The 13,561-nt window shown below is 42.2% G+C and overlaps 1 protein-coding gene across 1 annotated transcript; it reads left to right on the forward strand.

Moving 5' to 3' along the window:
• The first annotated feature begins 1,666 nt into the window (after positions 1-1,666).
• tmem79a (transmembrane protein 79a) lies at positions 1,667-12,099 on the forward strand. The gene is made up of 5 exons (XM_085263368.1): positions 1,667-1,870; positions 4,608-5,387; positions 6,279-6,473; positions 6,573-6,795; positions 11,180-12,099. Exons 2-5 carry the CDS (start codon positions 4,700-4,702, stop codon positions 11,370-11,372), a joined length of 1,299 nt encoding a protein of 432 aa, XP_085119494.1. The 5' UTR covers positions 1,667-1,870; positions 4,608-4,699; the 3' UTR covers positions 11,373-12,099.
• The last annotated feature ends 1,462 nt before the right edge of the window (positions 12,100-13,561 follow it).

Consider the following 13,561-nt stretch of genomic DNA (forward strand, 5'->3'; position numbering starts at 1 on the left):
ACACACACAGAAATGCTGTTAAGATAGCAGTGGAGTCTGTTAATATGAGGAGCAAAGGGATGAGCGTGCATTTGGATACAGTAATAATGAACAGGTGGGGCTATTATGAAAAAACAGCTGTGATTTTAAACTAGAAAATGCAAAACAACCTGATGACTTCATGGCTGTGGGATGAGGTAATTCACTGCAAGACTCACGAATAGAAACCAGGCTGTAGTTCACAAAAACACCCAAACAGAAGATTTTTGGGACAATCTTCCATAGTGTAAAGCATCACAGATGTCCTAAACCTTTGACCAAAGCAACCAAAAAACCGTTCAGACTGAAGAAGTTGGATACATTTCTGAAACATTAGCTAGAGGCTGATTTATCAGGACTACAACTTTATTGAGATATGCACCATGAACACGATGAGGATGAGAAAGGGGGGGGGGGGGGGGGATGGCTGTGTTAAGGGTGTGTAGCAGGACGGGTACTTTTTTGTTTCTGAGCAAATATCTCCATACTGTCAGCTGGAAGCAACATCAGACTGCAGCACATGAAAAATTGACTCAGTGAGTATTATGCAGTCATAATTATTATGCATAATAATGCATAATTATTCAGTTCAATTATGCATATATTATGCATAATTGAAGCTGCTGGAACAGTGAGGTGCTGATGAGAGAGAGTAGAAAGCAGAGGAGAGCTAGTGAATAAGGAAGTGCAGCGGATTACTATGGAGAAGGAGAGGGCAGCTATGAAGAGGAAGGAGAGTGGAACAGCGCTCGGTTGAGATGACATACCTGTAGAGATGTCTAGGAGAGAGGGCAGTGGAATTTTTAACTAGTCTGTTTAATAGTCTTGGAGAGTGAGAGGATGCATGAAAACCCATGCCATGAAGAGATGAGAAAGAGTTAAGAAAAGTGGTGATGATCAATGAGGAGCACTATGACTTAATGCTGAGAAAGAGCGTTGAGTGTGTTGGTATTTGAGGACTGTGGAGAAAGCTTATATTAGGATGCCAAGACAGGAACTGTGGTACTGCATGAGGAAGGTGGGAGAGAGCCCGGAGAGATGGAGGTATGAAGTTAGTAGAAGCAAGATAGAATATGTGTGTGTGCATGAAAAAGCGACAGATGGAAAGCTGAAGCTGCGAGGAGCAGAAGTAGTGAAGGTGGATCAGTTTAAATATCTGGGTTTAATGCAATGCAATGGACAGCTTGCAAGAGAGGTGAAGGGCCGAGTGCTAGGGTGGAGTGCGTGGAGACGAGTGTCAGTGGTGATTTGTGACAGAAGAATAGTTACAACAATGAAGGTGAAAGTTTCTAGGATGGTAGCGAGACCTGCTATGATGTATGGCACGGAGAGGCCTGACCTTCTGTTTCTGTACAGGCCACGCCTCTGTATTCAGGTGAATAAATTAGCCTGTGAAGGGAAATGCGTTTGTTATGAAAAAGGAAATTTTTTGTTGTAAATTTGAGGCTGTAAACATGCTTTTTATGCTGTAAAATTGGGCATGTTAACATTTAGAGATCGAACTATTCTGAAGACAGCTCCTCAAGTGTTCACTAGAGGAACTGCAGCTTTTCAGCTCTGGAATAAAGGTTGATTAGCTGAACACGTGACTTTTTAGTAGAGACCGTAAAGATTAATAATAAAGATAAATACTCTAACTTTGATCAGAACCCCGATACAATAACGCTTTGAGAGAGGGCGGGGATGTTGACGTTTCTCGGGCGGAGTGATACTTCTGCACTGTTTAAACAGTGGAAGAGCACCTGGCCTCACCTGTCTGGAACTTTGTTTCCGCTTGCGGGAAACGGCAAAACTGGCGACTTTTAAACGAAGTTACGGATTGTCTCAGTGATGTGACCGGATTTAAAAACAGGTAAATCAACCGTTAACTTTTTTAAAAGATATATTTTAAAACCCGGTGCGGCGAAGAATCAACGGGCTGAGTCGTACTAAATATAGAGTTGCTAAACAAGTTCTGGCTGAAGCTACTTTTTCTTTCACGGGCTTCTAAAGTTACTCTACAGTGCATTTAAAGGCCCAGAAACGTCTCTGTGACACCTTAAGCCTTCACAGCAAACTCTAGACAATAAACTTGATCAACAGTGACCTGTTTTTTTTTTTTTTTGTTTGTTTGTTTTAAAGTGAAATACCGATAATGTGGACCGGTCGTCCAGAAGCAGAAGTATTTCCTGAGAAATCGCAGCGGCTGCCTCACATATTTTAATGCGTGTACAGCTTTGAGCACTCCTATCTCATTTTCTTAAATGTTTAAGAAAACAAAACATTTGATAACACATTAGATCTTTTTTTCTAACGACTTTGCACGATATTTTCAATCCTGAACAGCTCAAATCAGATTAATGTACGATGCAGCTGATTCTTGGTTGAGGCCTCAAAGTGGTGAAATGCCATCAGAACTGCTTTAGTTCTCAATGTCATAGATTCAAAGAGGTGGTGGAAACGTTCTTCAGAGATGTTGCTTCATGTTGATATGATTGCATCACACAGTTGCTGCAGATTTGTGAGCTGCGCATCCATTATGGGTCTGCTGTTCCACCACATGTCAGAGGTGCTCTGTTAGGTTGAGATCTAGTAACTGTCAGTGCAGTGAATTCATTATCATGTTCAAGAAACCAGTTTGAGATGATTTCAGCTTTGTGACGTGGCACGTTATCCTACTAGAAGCAACTATCAGCAGATGGGTACACTGGTCTCAAAGAGAGATGGTTAGCAACAGTACTCAGGTTGGTACTAAGGGGTCCAAAATATACCACAAGAATGTCCCCCAAATTGTTACATCACAAGCAGCCTGAAATGCTGATACAAGGCAGGATGGAGTCATGCTTTCACATTTCTGCCAAATTCTGATCGTACAATCAGAATGTTGCAGTAGAAATTGAGACTCAAAATAAAATGTTATTTGTATAGGACATTTTCAGAAGAATCTCAAGCAACAATAAAATGAATCAAATACAAGTTTAAAAAGAAGCATTTTTAGCTGCTTGTTAAAAGGGATCAAATCCATTGATCAGAGGCTCAGAAGGATGTAATTGCAGATCTGGGGGCCACTGTTATAAAAGCTCTCAGCCTTGTGTGATGCGGGCCCTGATCACTTGACCTCCAGGACCTTGCTGGGAATGCAAGGATGTAAAAGTTCACTGATGTAACCTGAAGTTTGTCTGTGCAGAGCTCTAAAAGTCAAAGCCAGATCCTTAAAGTAGACTCTAAAGATAATGGGGAGTCAAGGCGATTGAATTAACAATGTTGTGAAGTGGGAGCACTCAGGAGATTTAGAAGATAACCTATAGAAGTTTCAAGGAAGCTTTCTTAAGACAAGTGAACAATGAATTGCAGTAATCCAAATGTGATGAAATAAAGGTGTGAATAACGATTTTCCCTTCAGAGTGTGACCCAATGAAACTGAACTTGGTAATATTTCTCAAGTAGAATCCAAGAGTGAACCAGAGATTTAACGTAAGCATTCAAAGTAAAGGCCGAGTCAGAAGTTACACCTGAGAGAAGATTTAGCTAACGTGGCAGAGGATCAAAAATGTCCATAACCTTAGACACAAATCTTTTCAAAGCACAAAAAAAGGCTTCTGTTTTTGCTTCATTAAGTAGAAGAAAATTGTCAAACATCAAACTTTTAATATTTTCTAAATCCAAGAGTAACTATACAACTTAGAAAAATCTTGGGGCTTAAAGGAGGCATACAAATGAACGTCATCTGCATAGAATGATCCAAAAAAGTACTTAATAGTGCTCAAACTGTGCTGAAGAGGGACGGAAACAGCCTTCTGGTACACCGTAGGCAGGAGAATAGGACCTAGACTTGGAAGCAGTCATGGGAAAGGACCATTCAGGCAGAAGTGATCAGAGTCATTTCAAACCAGGCCACGATACGCCCACCCAGTATCTCAGTTAATTGAGCAAAAAGTGATCGTCAACATTTCTGAAGGTAGACATCAGCAGAACAGATCAATCTCCTGCATGATTGATCCGGGGCTGGGTGGCGGGGGCAGCACCTCCCTCTACCCTGCCACCTCCTCCTGCTTGTCCTTGGGAACACCAAGACATTCCCAGCAGTGGAACCTGGTGTGGCCTTCTGCTGCTGTAGCCAATCTGCTTCAAGTGTTGTGCTGTGTATTCAAAGATCCTCTTCTGCATGTCTTGGTTGTAACAAGTGGTTGTTTGAGTTACTGTTACCTTCCTATCAGCTCAAAGCAGTGCGGTAGTTGCTGGTGAAGTTGCTGCCATGTGATTAGCTGATTAAATATTTGCATTAAAGATAAATTCAACAAGCGTACCTAACAAAGTGGCCTTTGAGTGTACATCGTGATCTCCTAATAATTTTCCCGTTCACCCTCTGGATTAGTCGTTTATTGCATTTGCGACTCAGACACGTAGTGATTCATGTATTAATCCTGTCACATAAATCAGAGCTGCAGTAACATGTTGTATGCACAGTGCTGGTATGTGTGACGACAGAGTGAGCCATATCTGGTAACACGCCCATGATAAACGGTGAACTTTGATGTTTTTATGAAGCTCAAGTTGAAGCAGGCTGCTGCTTCAAGCATCGTTATAATGTTTTGTTCCCTCTCTCACAGAGAAATGCGAACAAAGAGGACTTTTAGGAGCTGGTAACAACAGATTCTCAGCAGTGCAGCTGGTATTGACTGGAAGTAAAGAAACACCAAGAATGGCTGACCTAATCAACAACACAAGTGAGGAGCTGGCATTTTCACCTGCTGCTTCAACTGCAGAGCCACAAACGCCAGTAAGTAAAAAGCCACAAGAACACAACGGCTTGGAGGACAAAAGAAAGCTTACAGATGATGAGGAGGAGGAGGAGGAAGAAGAAGAAGATGATGATGCGACCAGCTCTGCTTTTCTGGAGCCAAGCACTTTACCGTGGTCGGCAGGCAGAAACAGCAGAGCCCTTACAGAGCAGGATGAGGGAATCTCGTCAGAAAAAGGAGGATCAGAGCTTGACGAGAGGGACACGGGAATCAGCAGAGGGAGCCAGGACCTGTCAGAGGAGCAGAGCCAGGAAGAGAGCGATGTGAAGAGCAAGACCAAATGGAGGGAGAGCATGCCCGAGGGGGAGAGGTGGAGGGACGATGAGATTAAGGTGAAGCAGGGTGATAAAGAGGACGGCTCCCTCGCAGATGATGAGGATGAGGAAGAGGAAGACGAAGGGGGATTAACATGGGTCTCGGAAAAATCATCTCCAGGTTTCACGCCACAAGTCACGATTTTGAATCACTCCACGAAAGAGGTTCCCGAGGTGAGCAGGCCACTCGGAGAGAAGGAGGTGGAGCCGGAGATAGAGCACGACTCCGTTGTAGAGTTTTACCCGGAGTGGACAACCAATGACGACAAGTACTGTGAGTATCCCGACCAACCCAGACTCTGCTACACCCAGCCCACTTTTTTTATTAGCATTAATAAGGACCTACTCCTTGCACCGCTGAAATCTTAGTGCTTAGTGCTCTTATTCTGAAAAGTTGTTTCATTTTTGTTTTCAAAGTATTTAAAACTCCATCACAGTCATGAGGTGAGCAGCCAAAGTTGGCACACAGGCACATATCATTGATATCAGGTATTACGATGTCATCGCATTCCTTAACAACCTACTAACTGGCTGAAACAGCCTATTTGTGGCTTTTACGCACCTAGCACACCTTACAAAAAGAACAGTATTTTAATTTCACACCAATAAAATCTTGAATTGTGCTATATAGTACTCTTTTTAGTACTCTTGGATCTGTCTTTATATGGTTACCTGAGACTCGAGGCTCTACTTGATAGCACAGAAGCTCCACCTTCATGAGGGGCTGCCAATCAGAAGAGGAGCTTGTTTCACACAGTGGGTGAACTGAGGAGCTGCATCAAGACTAAGTATGAGAGAAATCAGGAAGTGTGACTCATGCAAAGTTACTCTATTAAAGTCAAAGAATAAAAATATGGAGTAGTAATTGAGGATAATAGGTCCGCTTTAATTTGATGATCTAATCACATGTTGGTTCTGTTCCAAGTAGGTTAGCGTGTTTTCTGGAGCGCATTTTCCCCCAGTGAGAAAGTCATTGGTGACCCGGCCTAGATCTCCCTTTTTTTTTTTTTTTGGTGCTTAACTGGAATTAATGACACGTAATTATGTCTTTAGGTGAATCATGCTGTGGCTTCAGGATATGTTGTGTCATCTTTTTTGGCACAGTCTCCTTCCTGCAGAGTTACTTTGGCTAATCATAAACCGTAACTGTGTTCTTCCTCCTCAGACCTGTGTGAGCATATCTGCAAGGAGAAACTGAGGGTGGTTTTGGCGATGGTAGCTGCAGCAATACTTTTCCCTTTCCTGGTGTGGGGTGGTTACGCCCTAATACCTTTTGATTCGCCAAAGCTTGAAAGCGCCCCCCTCAGGGTGGTGTACACACTGCGCTGCGCCTTTTTTGCCAGCGTGCCCATCCTGCTCGGTGAGACTTTAGTGTTTTCCTGTGTTTAAAATTGTAATGCACCAAAGCAAATCTGTCATGCAAATAAGAAAATGAGGTGACTATGATCTTTCTCTGCAGGCGTGGTGGTGCAGGGCCTCGCCCGGCTGCGTTACAGCGCGGTCAAGCCCCTCGTTCAGAGTAACCTGTTGAACATACAAGTGGCCGTGCACTGGCACTACGTCAATGAATCGCTCGGCCTCTTCCTCTTCTACTTCCTGCAGCTTGCTGTCATGGCAACCTACATCAGCCAGGACCTCATCAAACTGGTGCCGCTGCTTACCATCGTATTTGTTTTTGGCAGGTACGTGTTTGTGTGCGTGTTGTCAGCAACTGGTAGTTCAGTGATGAAAATATTATGATTAGTTTATACCTACTGAATGACACTCTCATAAGACTCATCTCTCATAAGACTTTTCAGACTATCTAAACATGGAGCACAGCAATGATTAAGTAAAGGAGGGTTCTGTGTCAAGCCTGCATTGGTGCTCTCTGGGTACTCAAGCGCCAGAGATATTAATTTTGTGTTAAAGTGTGATTGTGATGCTGGCCAGCGGTGTGAATGTGAGAGTTTTTACTTGCATCTGTCTAGGATGTACCCTGCTTCTTGCTCACTGTCAGCTGGTATAGGGTCATCTTCCCTTAGCCCGAATTAGATAAATGGTAAAGAAAATGCTGATATAGATGGAATTTTATGGATGGAATGATTTTCCAACTTCCTAACAGACCGTGCAGAAGCTCAAAGAATCCCAAACAAATACAGAGGGAGATGTTTTAAGAGCTTGAAAAGATTAGACTTTCCAAAGAAAATGTCATGTATTTCTGTTTCTGGTCTATACTTGCATCGCTGTACCAGTGCTGCTGCAGAGGTACAGTGGAGATAAATTATACGTTTGTGGTGATGTCACTGTTTGCGTGCAACATGGTCACTCTTGTGTGACCTCATCAGAAGCTCGAATGTCCTCAGCAACACTAATATCAGGAGGGACTAGGACCTCTGGTATAATAAGCTGACATGGTGTCACACCTCTTCTCTGCTTCTATAGCAAGGAGGCTGTCTGGTGAAAGGCTCACTCATGGTACTCAGAGAACCGGGGTTATATACATAACCTTAAAGTTCTGGTCTTTTACATGTGTTGATGGGCAGGTTTTGTCTGAGTCACAAAAGTAAATTAAGGAAATTAGTGCAAGTTTTGCATGTCCTCAGTACCAGTATAGGTGGTCACATCATTGTGCTTGACAAAACCAGTGTGTCGATCATAATAGGCTCGTATGATTGGAGTTTAACCATGCATTGCATTAACTTTTGATAATTTGTGCCAAGTAAGGGAATCATCAGCAGTTTTTGAAGGATTGTTTAAAAAAAAAAAAAAAACTCAACTAAAAGTTTGTCCAGATGTCCGCACGTCATAATGACCAAACCTATTACAGTTCATGCTAAGGGGGAGGGTTGATGACAACACTGTTGCAGTTACTTTACTAAAATCCAGGAGCTGTTGTACGTCAGTACGATTTATCCTCCATTAGCTATGATTGTCCCTATACAATGATCTGAATCCATGAAAGTTTTGTCTGTGATAAAGTTTTAAACCTGTTCGACTGTCACAGTCGTCTCTGTGAAACCTGGGAAAGGTGCTGAGCAGACAAAAGTCCAACTAAAGCTGCAAAGTCAGCGTGCTCAGACTCCGTCATTACTACGACTTCACTAGACTGACTAGGTCAAATTTCTGTGAGACAAAGTGCGGCTGTAGTGAGTGTTTTTTTAAAAAGCTTTTAATGTGATTACTCCTCTGATCTTTAGGTCTACAACAGTGAACTCTAATCCCTTTAAAATGCTGCTTGATGCTTTAATTGGTTTTTATTTGGTTGCACATTAGCTCCACAAGTATGAGGTAAAGACTGTGAAACCATTACTTTCAAATTGTACTGTGCAAGAACAGATAATCATCTTCACTTGTAAAAAAACAAACTGTTTTTGTGCCCCAGTTAAATGAATAAATGAGGAGAAGCTGAAGAACAAAGTTTCTTTTCAAACTTTAAAGAATCATCAGACCAAAAAGCCTTTTTAACAGCCTTTTAAATAAAGTTTCACTCTTTGTTCAGTCAGTGGCTGAACAAACAAACATGACCCCTCGATCAGTTTTACTAAATTGAATACAGTGAAACTATTTGAATGCTCGAGCACGATTAAAACAAGATATATTATCTAAACCACAGAGAGGGTGAATAACTTGTTATATAACCTGTTACTTCCTGCTGTTTCTCTGTTGGACTCGTCATGCCTCTAACTGCTTTCCTGCCTTTCATCATCTGGTTCAACTGGGGATTTGCCCTAAACCTGTCTGATCACCCATACTGCTGCAGTTACTTTATCCACAGTTTAAAGCTTGCATGCAAAAGAAAAACATCTGCAGTGGGGACATCACAGTGCCTCCTGCTTACAAAAAACAGTGAGCCAGTCGTATCGATCCCTGGTTCAAAGAGTGTGCTGTGGGACTCTGAAAACTAGTGATAAGTCAAGGGTAGCTCATGGTTTATTTCTCAAAAATTGCAGTCTGAAATTGCACTCAAAGATTATTTTTTTTAGTTTTTTTTTACCTTTGTGCACGTCATTATATTTTGGGTAATCTGCATAAACCAGGGGTGGGCAACTCCTGGCCTCAAGGACCGGTGACCTGTAGGTTTTAGATGTGTCCTTGAGCCAACACAGTTCCAACTGTGATTTAAATGGCTAAATTACTTCCTCAACATGTCTTGAAGTTCTCCAGAGGCCTGGTAATGAACTTATCATTCGATTCAGTTGTATTGACCCAGGGTGATAACTAAAACCTGTATGACCACCGGCCCTTGAGGCCTGGAGTTCCCCACCCCTGGTATAACCAATTAGGAGCAACATACAGTGGCTTGCAAAAGTATTCGGCTCCCTTGAACTTTTCCACATTTTCTCACATTACAGCCACAAACATGAATCAATTTTATTTGAATTCCACTTTAAAGACCGATACAAAGTGGTGTACATGTAAGAAGTGGAACGAAAATCACACATGATTCCAAACATCTTTTACAAATAACTGAAAAGTGGCGAGTGCGTAATTATTCAGCTCCCTGAGTCAATACTTTGTAGAACCACCTTTTGCTGCAATTACAGCTGCCAGTCTTTTAGGGTCTGTCTCTACCAGCTCTGCACATCTAGAGACTGAAATCCTTGCCCATTCTTCTTTGCAAAACAGCTCCAGCTCAGTCAGATTAGATGGACAGCGTTTGTGAACAGCAGTTTTCAGATCTTGCCACAGATTCTTGGTTGGATTTAGATCTGGACTTTGACTGGGCCGTTCTAACACATGGATATGTTTTGTTTTAAACCGTTCCATTGTTGCCCTGGCTTTATGTTTAGGGTCGTTGTCCTGCTGGAAGGTGAACCTCCGCCCCAGTCTCAAGTCTTTTGCAGACTCCAAGAGGTTTTCTTCCAGGATTGCCCTGTATTTGGCTCCATCCATCTTCCCATCAACTCTGACCAGCTTCACTGTCCCTGCTGAAGAGAAGCACCCCCAGAGCATGATGCTGCCACCACCATATTTGACAGTGGGGATGGTGTGTTCAGAGTGATGTGCAGTGATAGTTTTCCGCCACATGTAGGGTTTTGCATTTTGGCCTAAAAGTTCCATTTTGGTCTCATCTGACCAGAGCACCTTCTTCCACATGTTTGCTGTGTCCCCCACATGGCTTGTTGCAAACTGCAAATGGGACTTCTTATGGTTTTCTTTTAACAATGGCTTTCTTCTTGCCACTCTTCCATAAAGGCCAACTTTGTGCAATGCACAACTAATAGTTGTCCTATGGACAGATTCCCCCACCTGAGCTGTAGATCTCTGCAGCTCGTCCAGAGTCACCATGAGCCTCTTGGCTGCATTTCTGATCAGTGCTCTCCTTGTTCGGCCTGTGAGTTTAGGTGGACGGCCTTGTCTTGGTAAGTTATACTTTTGCAAGCCACTGCATTTGGCATCAGAAGCTCTCTGGTTCCCATTTGTAGCCAATGTTCTGTTAACCTGTTACATCTGAGCATTCATAAATGGACGGTGTGGAATAGATTTTAGCATTTTATAAACCAGATTTAATAGGTAACAGCTGATTTAGACTTCTGCAGCGAGTCTTCGTTGAGCTGATGATGTCACCTACACACGTGGACAAGCTTCGAGGCTACGTTCTGCTTTTCATAAGCAGTCTGCTGCCAGCCGATTTTTAAAAACTGCTGTAATAATGAATACATTTAATTTCCAACTCGGGCTGAGAGCTCTGAGACGATAATTAATTCTTCCTATACCACAGCACTTTGAGCTACATACTGAAAAATAAGGCCTCAAATCTCCAGTACTCCATCACATTGTGCCCTGAAAAAGATCTGACAGTCTCGAAAACACGATGACAGAAAATTAGGACACTTTAAAAAAAAAAGGAAAAAAAAAAAGAAGCCTCTATTAGGCCATTAGTGCAGCTTTGAGTCATCAAGCACTCGATACAAAAACAGATGAAAAGGATAAAGGAGCTGCGCTGTCTAATGTTCCTGCTGAAAGGAGAGAGTGGGTGTGTGGGCTGATGCGGGCAGTGATCAGATCTTCTCTCAGTATTGTGTCCAGATGCTGGTGACTGTGCTTCAAACAGAAATGAGTCTCATCCCCCTCTCGTTGCAGGCTGATCTACTGGCTCTGCCTCTCCCTGGGCAGCAGCGCCAGAGGCTTCGGCTTCGGCTTCTCCTTCTTCCCCATACTAGTCATGCTGGGCACCAACCTCTACTTCGTGTGCTCGTCGATGGGACAAGACGGCGTCTTTGACGTGGCGCTGCCCACCTCTGCTCCTCCACCCAGGCAGCGCTGGTGGGGTTAAAAGGGCGTGGAGCAGAAAGAGACAATGAAACCTGTAATATAATACTTGGAGTATAACGATACAGTTTTTGCTCACAGACAGCTCGTTCTGTCCTGGTGGGTCCAAGTTTTAATAAAGAAGTCATCTGCTGATGAATTAAATATGCTTTATGATCATTGATCAGCAGTGTTGTGTAAAAATATATATATTTTTGTATAATTTAGCCCTGATGCAGTTCATCATACGGGGCTGTTAATCAGTGACTTCATGAAAAGCTAAAGGATCACGACTTAGTGCGAAATGTTTCCTCGGACCTTTTTCTGTTTACAAAGAATTCAAACGTACGAGCTCGTTATGTTGTGGGTGAAGAAAGTGACTTTAAAAACCGGAGCGTCAAAATCATCAAAATCAGAAACATTTAATCAACCGTCCAATCATAAAACATATGACTCTGTACAGTTGTCTTTTTTTTCTTGTTTTTGAACTTCGCTTTGAGCAGACTGACGTAGACGATCCGGTTTATATAGATTTAACATTTTGGACGCCCTCATGAGACGATCCGTTCTTAGTGAGCTACAACTCTGTGGTCTCATGTTTTGTGCTGATGTAGTACTTTTTTGTATGTTTGTATATCTACTTGTTATTTTTTCACTTTAGGTCATATTTAGTGATTTAAACTTTAAAATACACAAACTAAAACAAAATATCTGAACTCTCGACATAAGAGAATTAAAAGATTTTCAAATCATTGTCTTTCACTTATTTGTTTATTTTCACACTGCTGCTGCCAGCTGTGTGGCTTCTTAAACTTAATATTTATAACTGTGCCTGTTAAATGCACCTTTGTTGTTTTGATCAAAGGCTTTTCTTTGTTGATAGCAGCACAAAGTGAAATGCTATTTTTGGATTGTCCTTTTTTTTTTTTTTTTTTTTGTGTCCAAAGGATGTTTTGTGTTTACCCCCCCTCCTGCTGTGAGTGGTAAATATGTAAAGAAAATGTCAATATTTGGGCCCCTGAATGAGTTCAATAAATCTTCATTATGAAACATGATAACAGTGCAGCTGATGATTCAGATTAAAATGCCTCATTTCATCAATTCTGTCCGGGAAAGGGTGAGTCAATGTTCTGAGTTTTGGCAACATCAGAATGTAAAGCTGAAAAATGCCCCCAGTCCTGAAAAGCAGACTGCAGAGCCACGATCGCGGTGACCCGACGAAGCTCGAGGAGCGCCGTGAGTAACGCCGTATCAAAACCAGCAAACGGCGGACGTGAATGAACTCTGAGTCAGTGCCACAGGGTTGAAGTCCATTACTGCGTCTGCTATCAGAGGGATCGTGAACCCTCCACTTGCCCATCTTAACATTATCAATAGATTCAGTCCTTGTCTAACAGAGTCCCTCAAACATCCCAGAACTGTGGTGCCAACACAAAGCTGCTTTACATCTGTGTAACTTTATTTAAGCAGTCATTTATTGATTCATTTTCGAGCTAAAATTTGTGAGTTGCAATAAAATTGCACAATGTACTTTTCCTTAATCACAATACAAGGCTTGTCAGCATTGAAGGGTGGACATGAGCTGCTTGAATGTTCTCCCACACACACACACACACACCTTTGCCTCTTTAGACATGTGTCTTGGTTGGTATGTTTGCTTTAGTTTCCCCAGCCTTTGTCATGTCATGCGTGTGCGTGTACACACCCATTATTCCATATCAAACTTTTCCATGTTGGGCTTGTTGTGATCTGTCCAGGAATCCCAGTAAACTCACAATCCGATCGGGAACTACCCTTGAAGGGAGTTTAGAGCCACCTTCATTTGCCGACTTGTTTTCTCTCTCTGCATTTTATTTATTTTCTTTTGTAAATTATTAGAACTGACAAATGTTACTAAGGCTGTAGTCTGGTCAGGCGGTTACTTTGAGGATTGATCCAGCAGCAACAGCCTGCAGTGAAAAACATGTTTGTTTGTTTGTTTGTTCGCAGGTGTGGCTACGTTTTGTTTAAACTGATGACCAAGAAGTCGAGTGTAAATTATAGTCTGGATCTAAAGTCCTGCAACAGTAATTCAATTTTTATCTAATGCCACACTTGTTTGCATTAAAAACAGCTTTTATTTCTCTGCTTTTACCAGTTTCCCCCCTGTGAAACATCAATGCAAACCTTTTAAATCACAATGAGTGAAGTCCATATACAATAACAGCGCCTTAA

This window comes from Mchenga conophoros, linkage group LG22, assembly GCF_057382185.1.
Source record: "Mchenga conophoros isolate Kocher_MC1m ecotype Shallow Benthic linkage group LG22, M_conophoros_male_GT1.1, whole genome shotgun sequence".
Taxonomy (NCBI): domain Eukaryota; kingdom Metazoa; phylum Chordata; class Actinopteri; order Cichliformes; family Cichlidae; genus Mchenga; species Mchenga conophoros.

Coding starts and splice junctions, on each gene's coding strand:
- tmem79a (XM_085263368.1), top strand. CDS start 4,700: ATGGCTGACCTAATCAACAACACAAGTGAGGAGCTGGCATTTTCACCT. Junction 5,388..6,278: donor AACCAATGACGACAAGTACT/GTGAGTATCCCG, acceptor CTTCCTCCTCAG/ACCTGTGTGAGCATATCTGC. Junction 6,474..6,572: donor CAGCGTGCCCATCCTGCTCG/GTGAGACTTTAG, acceptor CTTTCTCTGCAG/GCGTGGTGGTGCAGGGCCTC.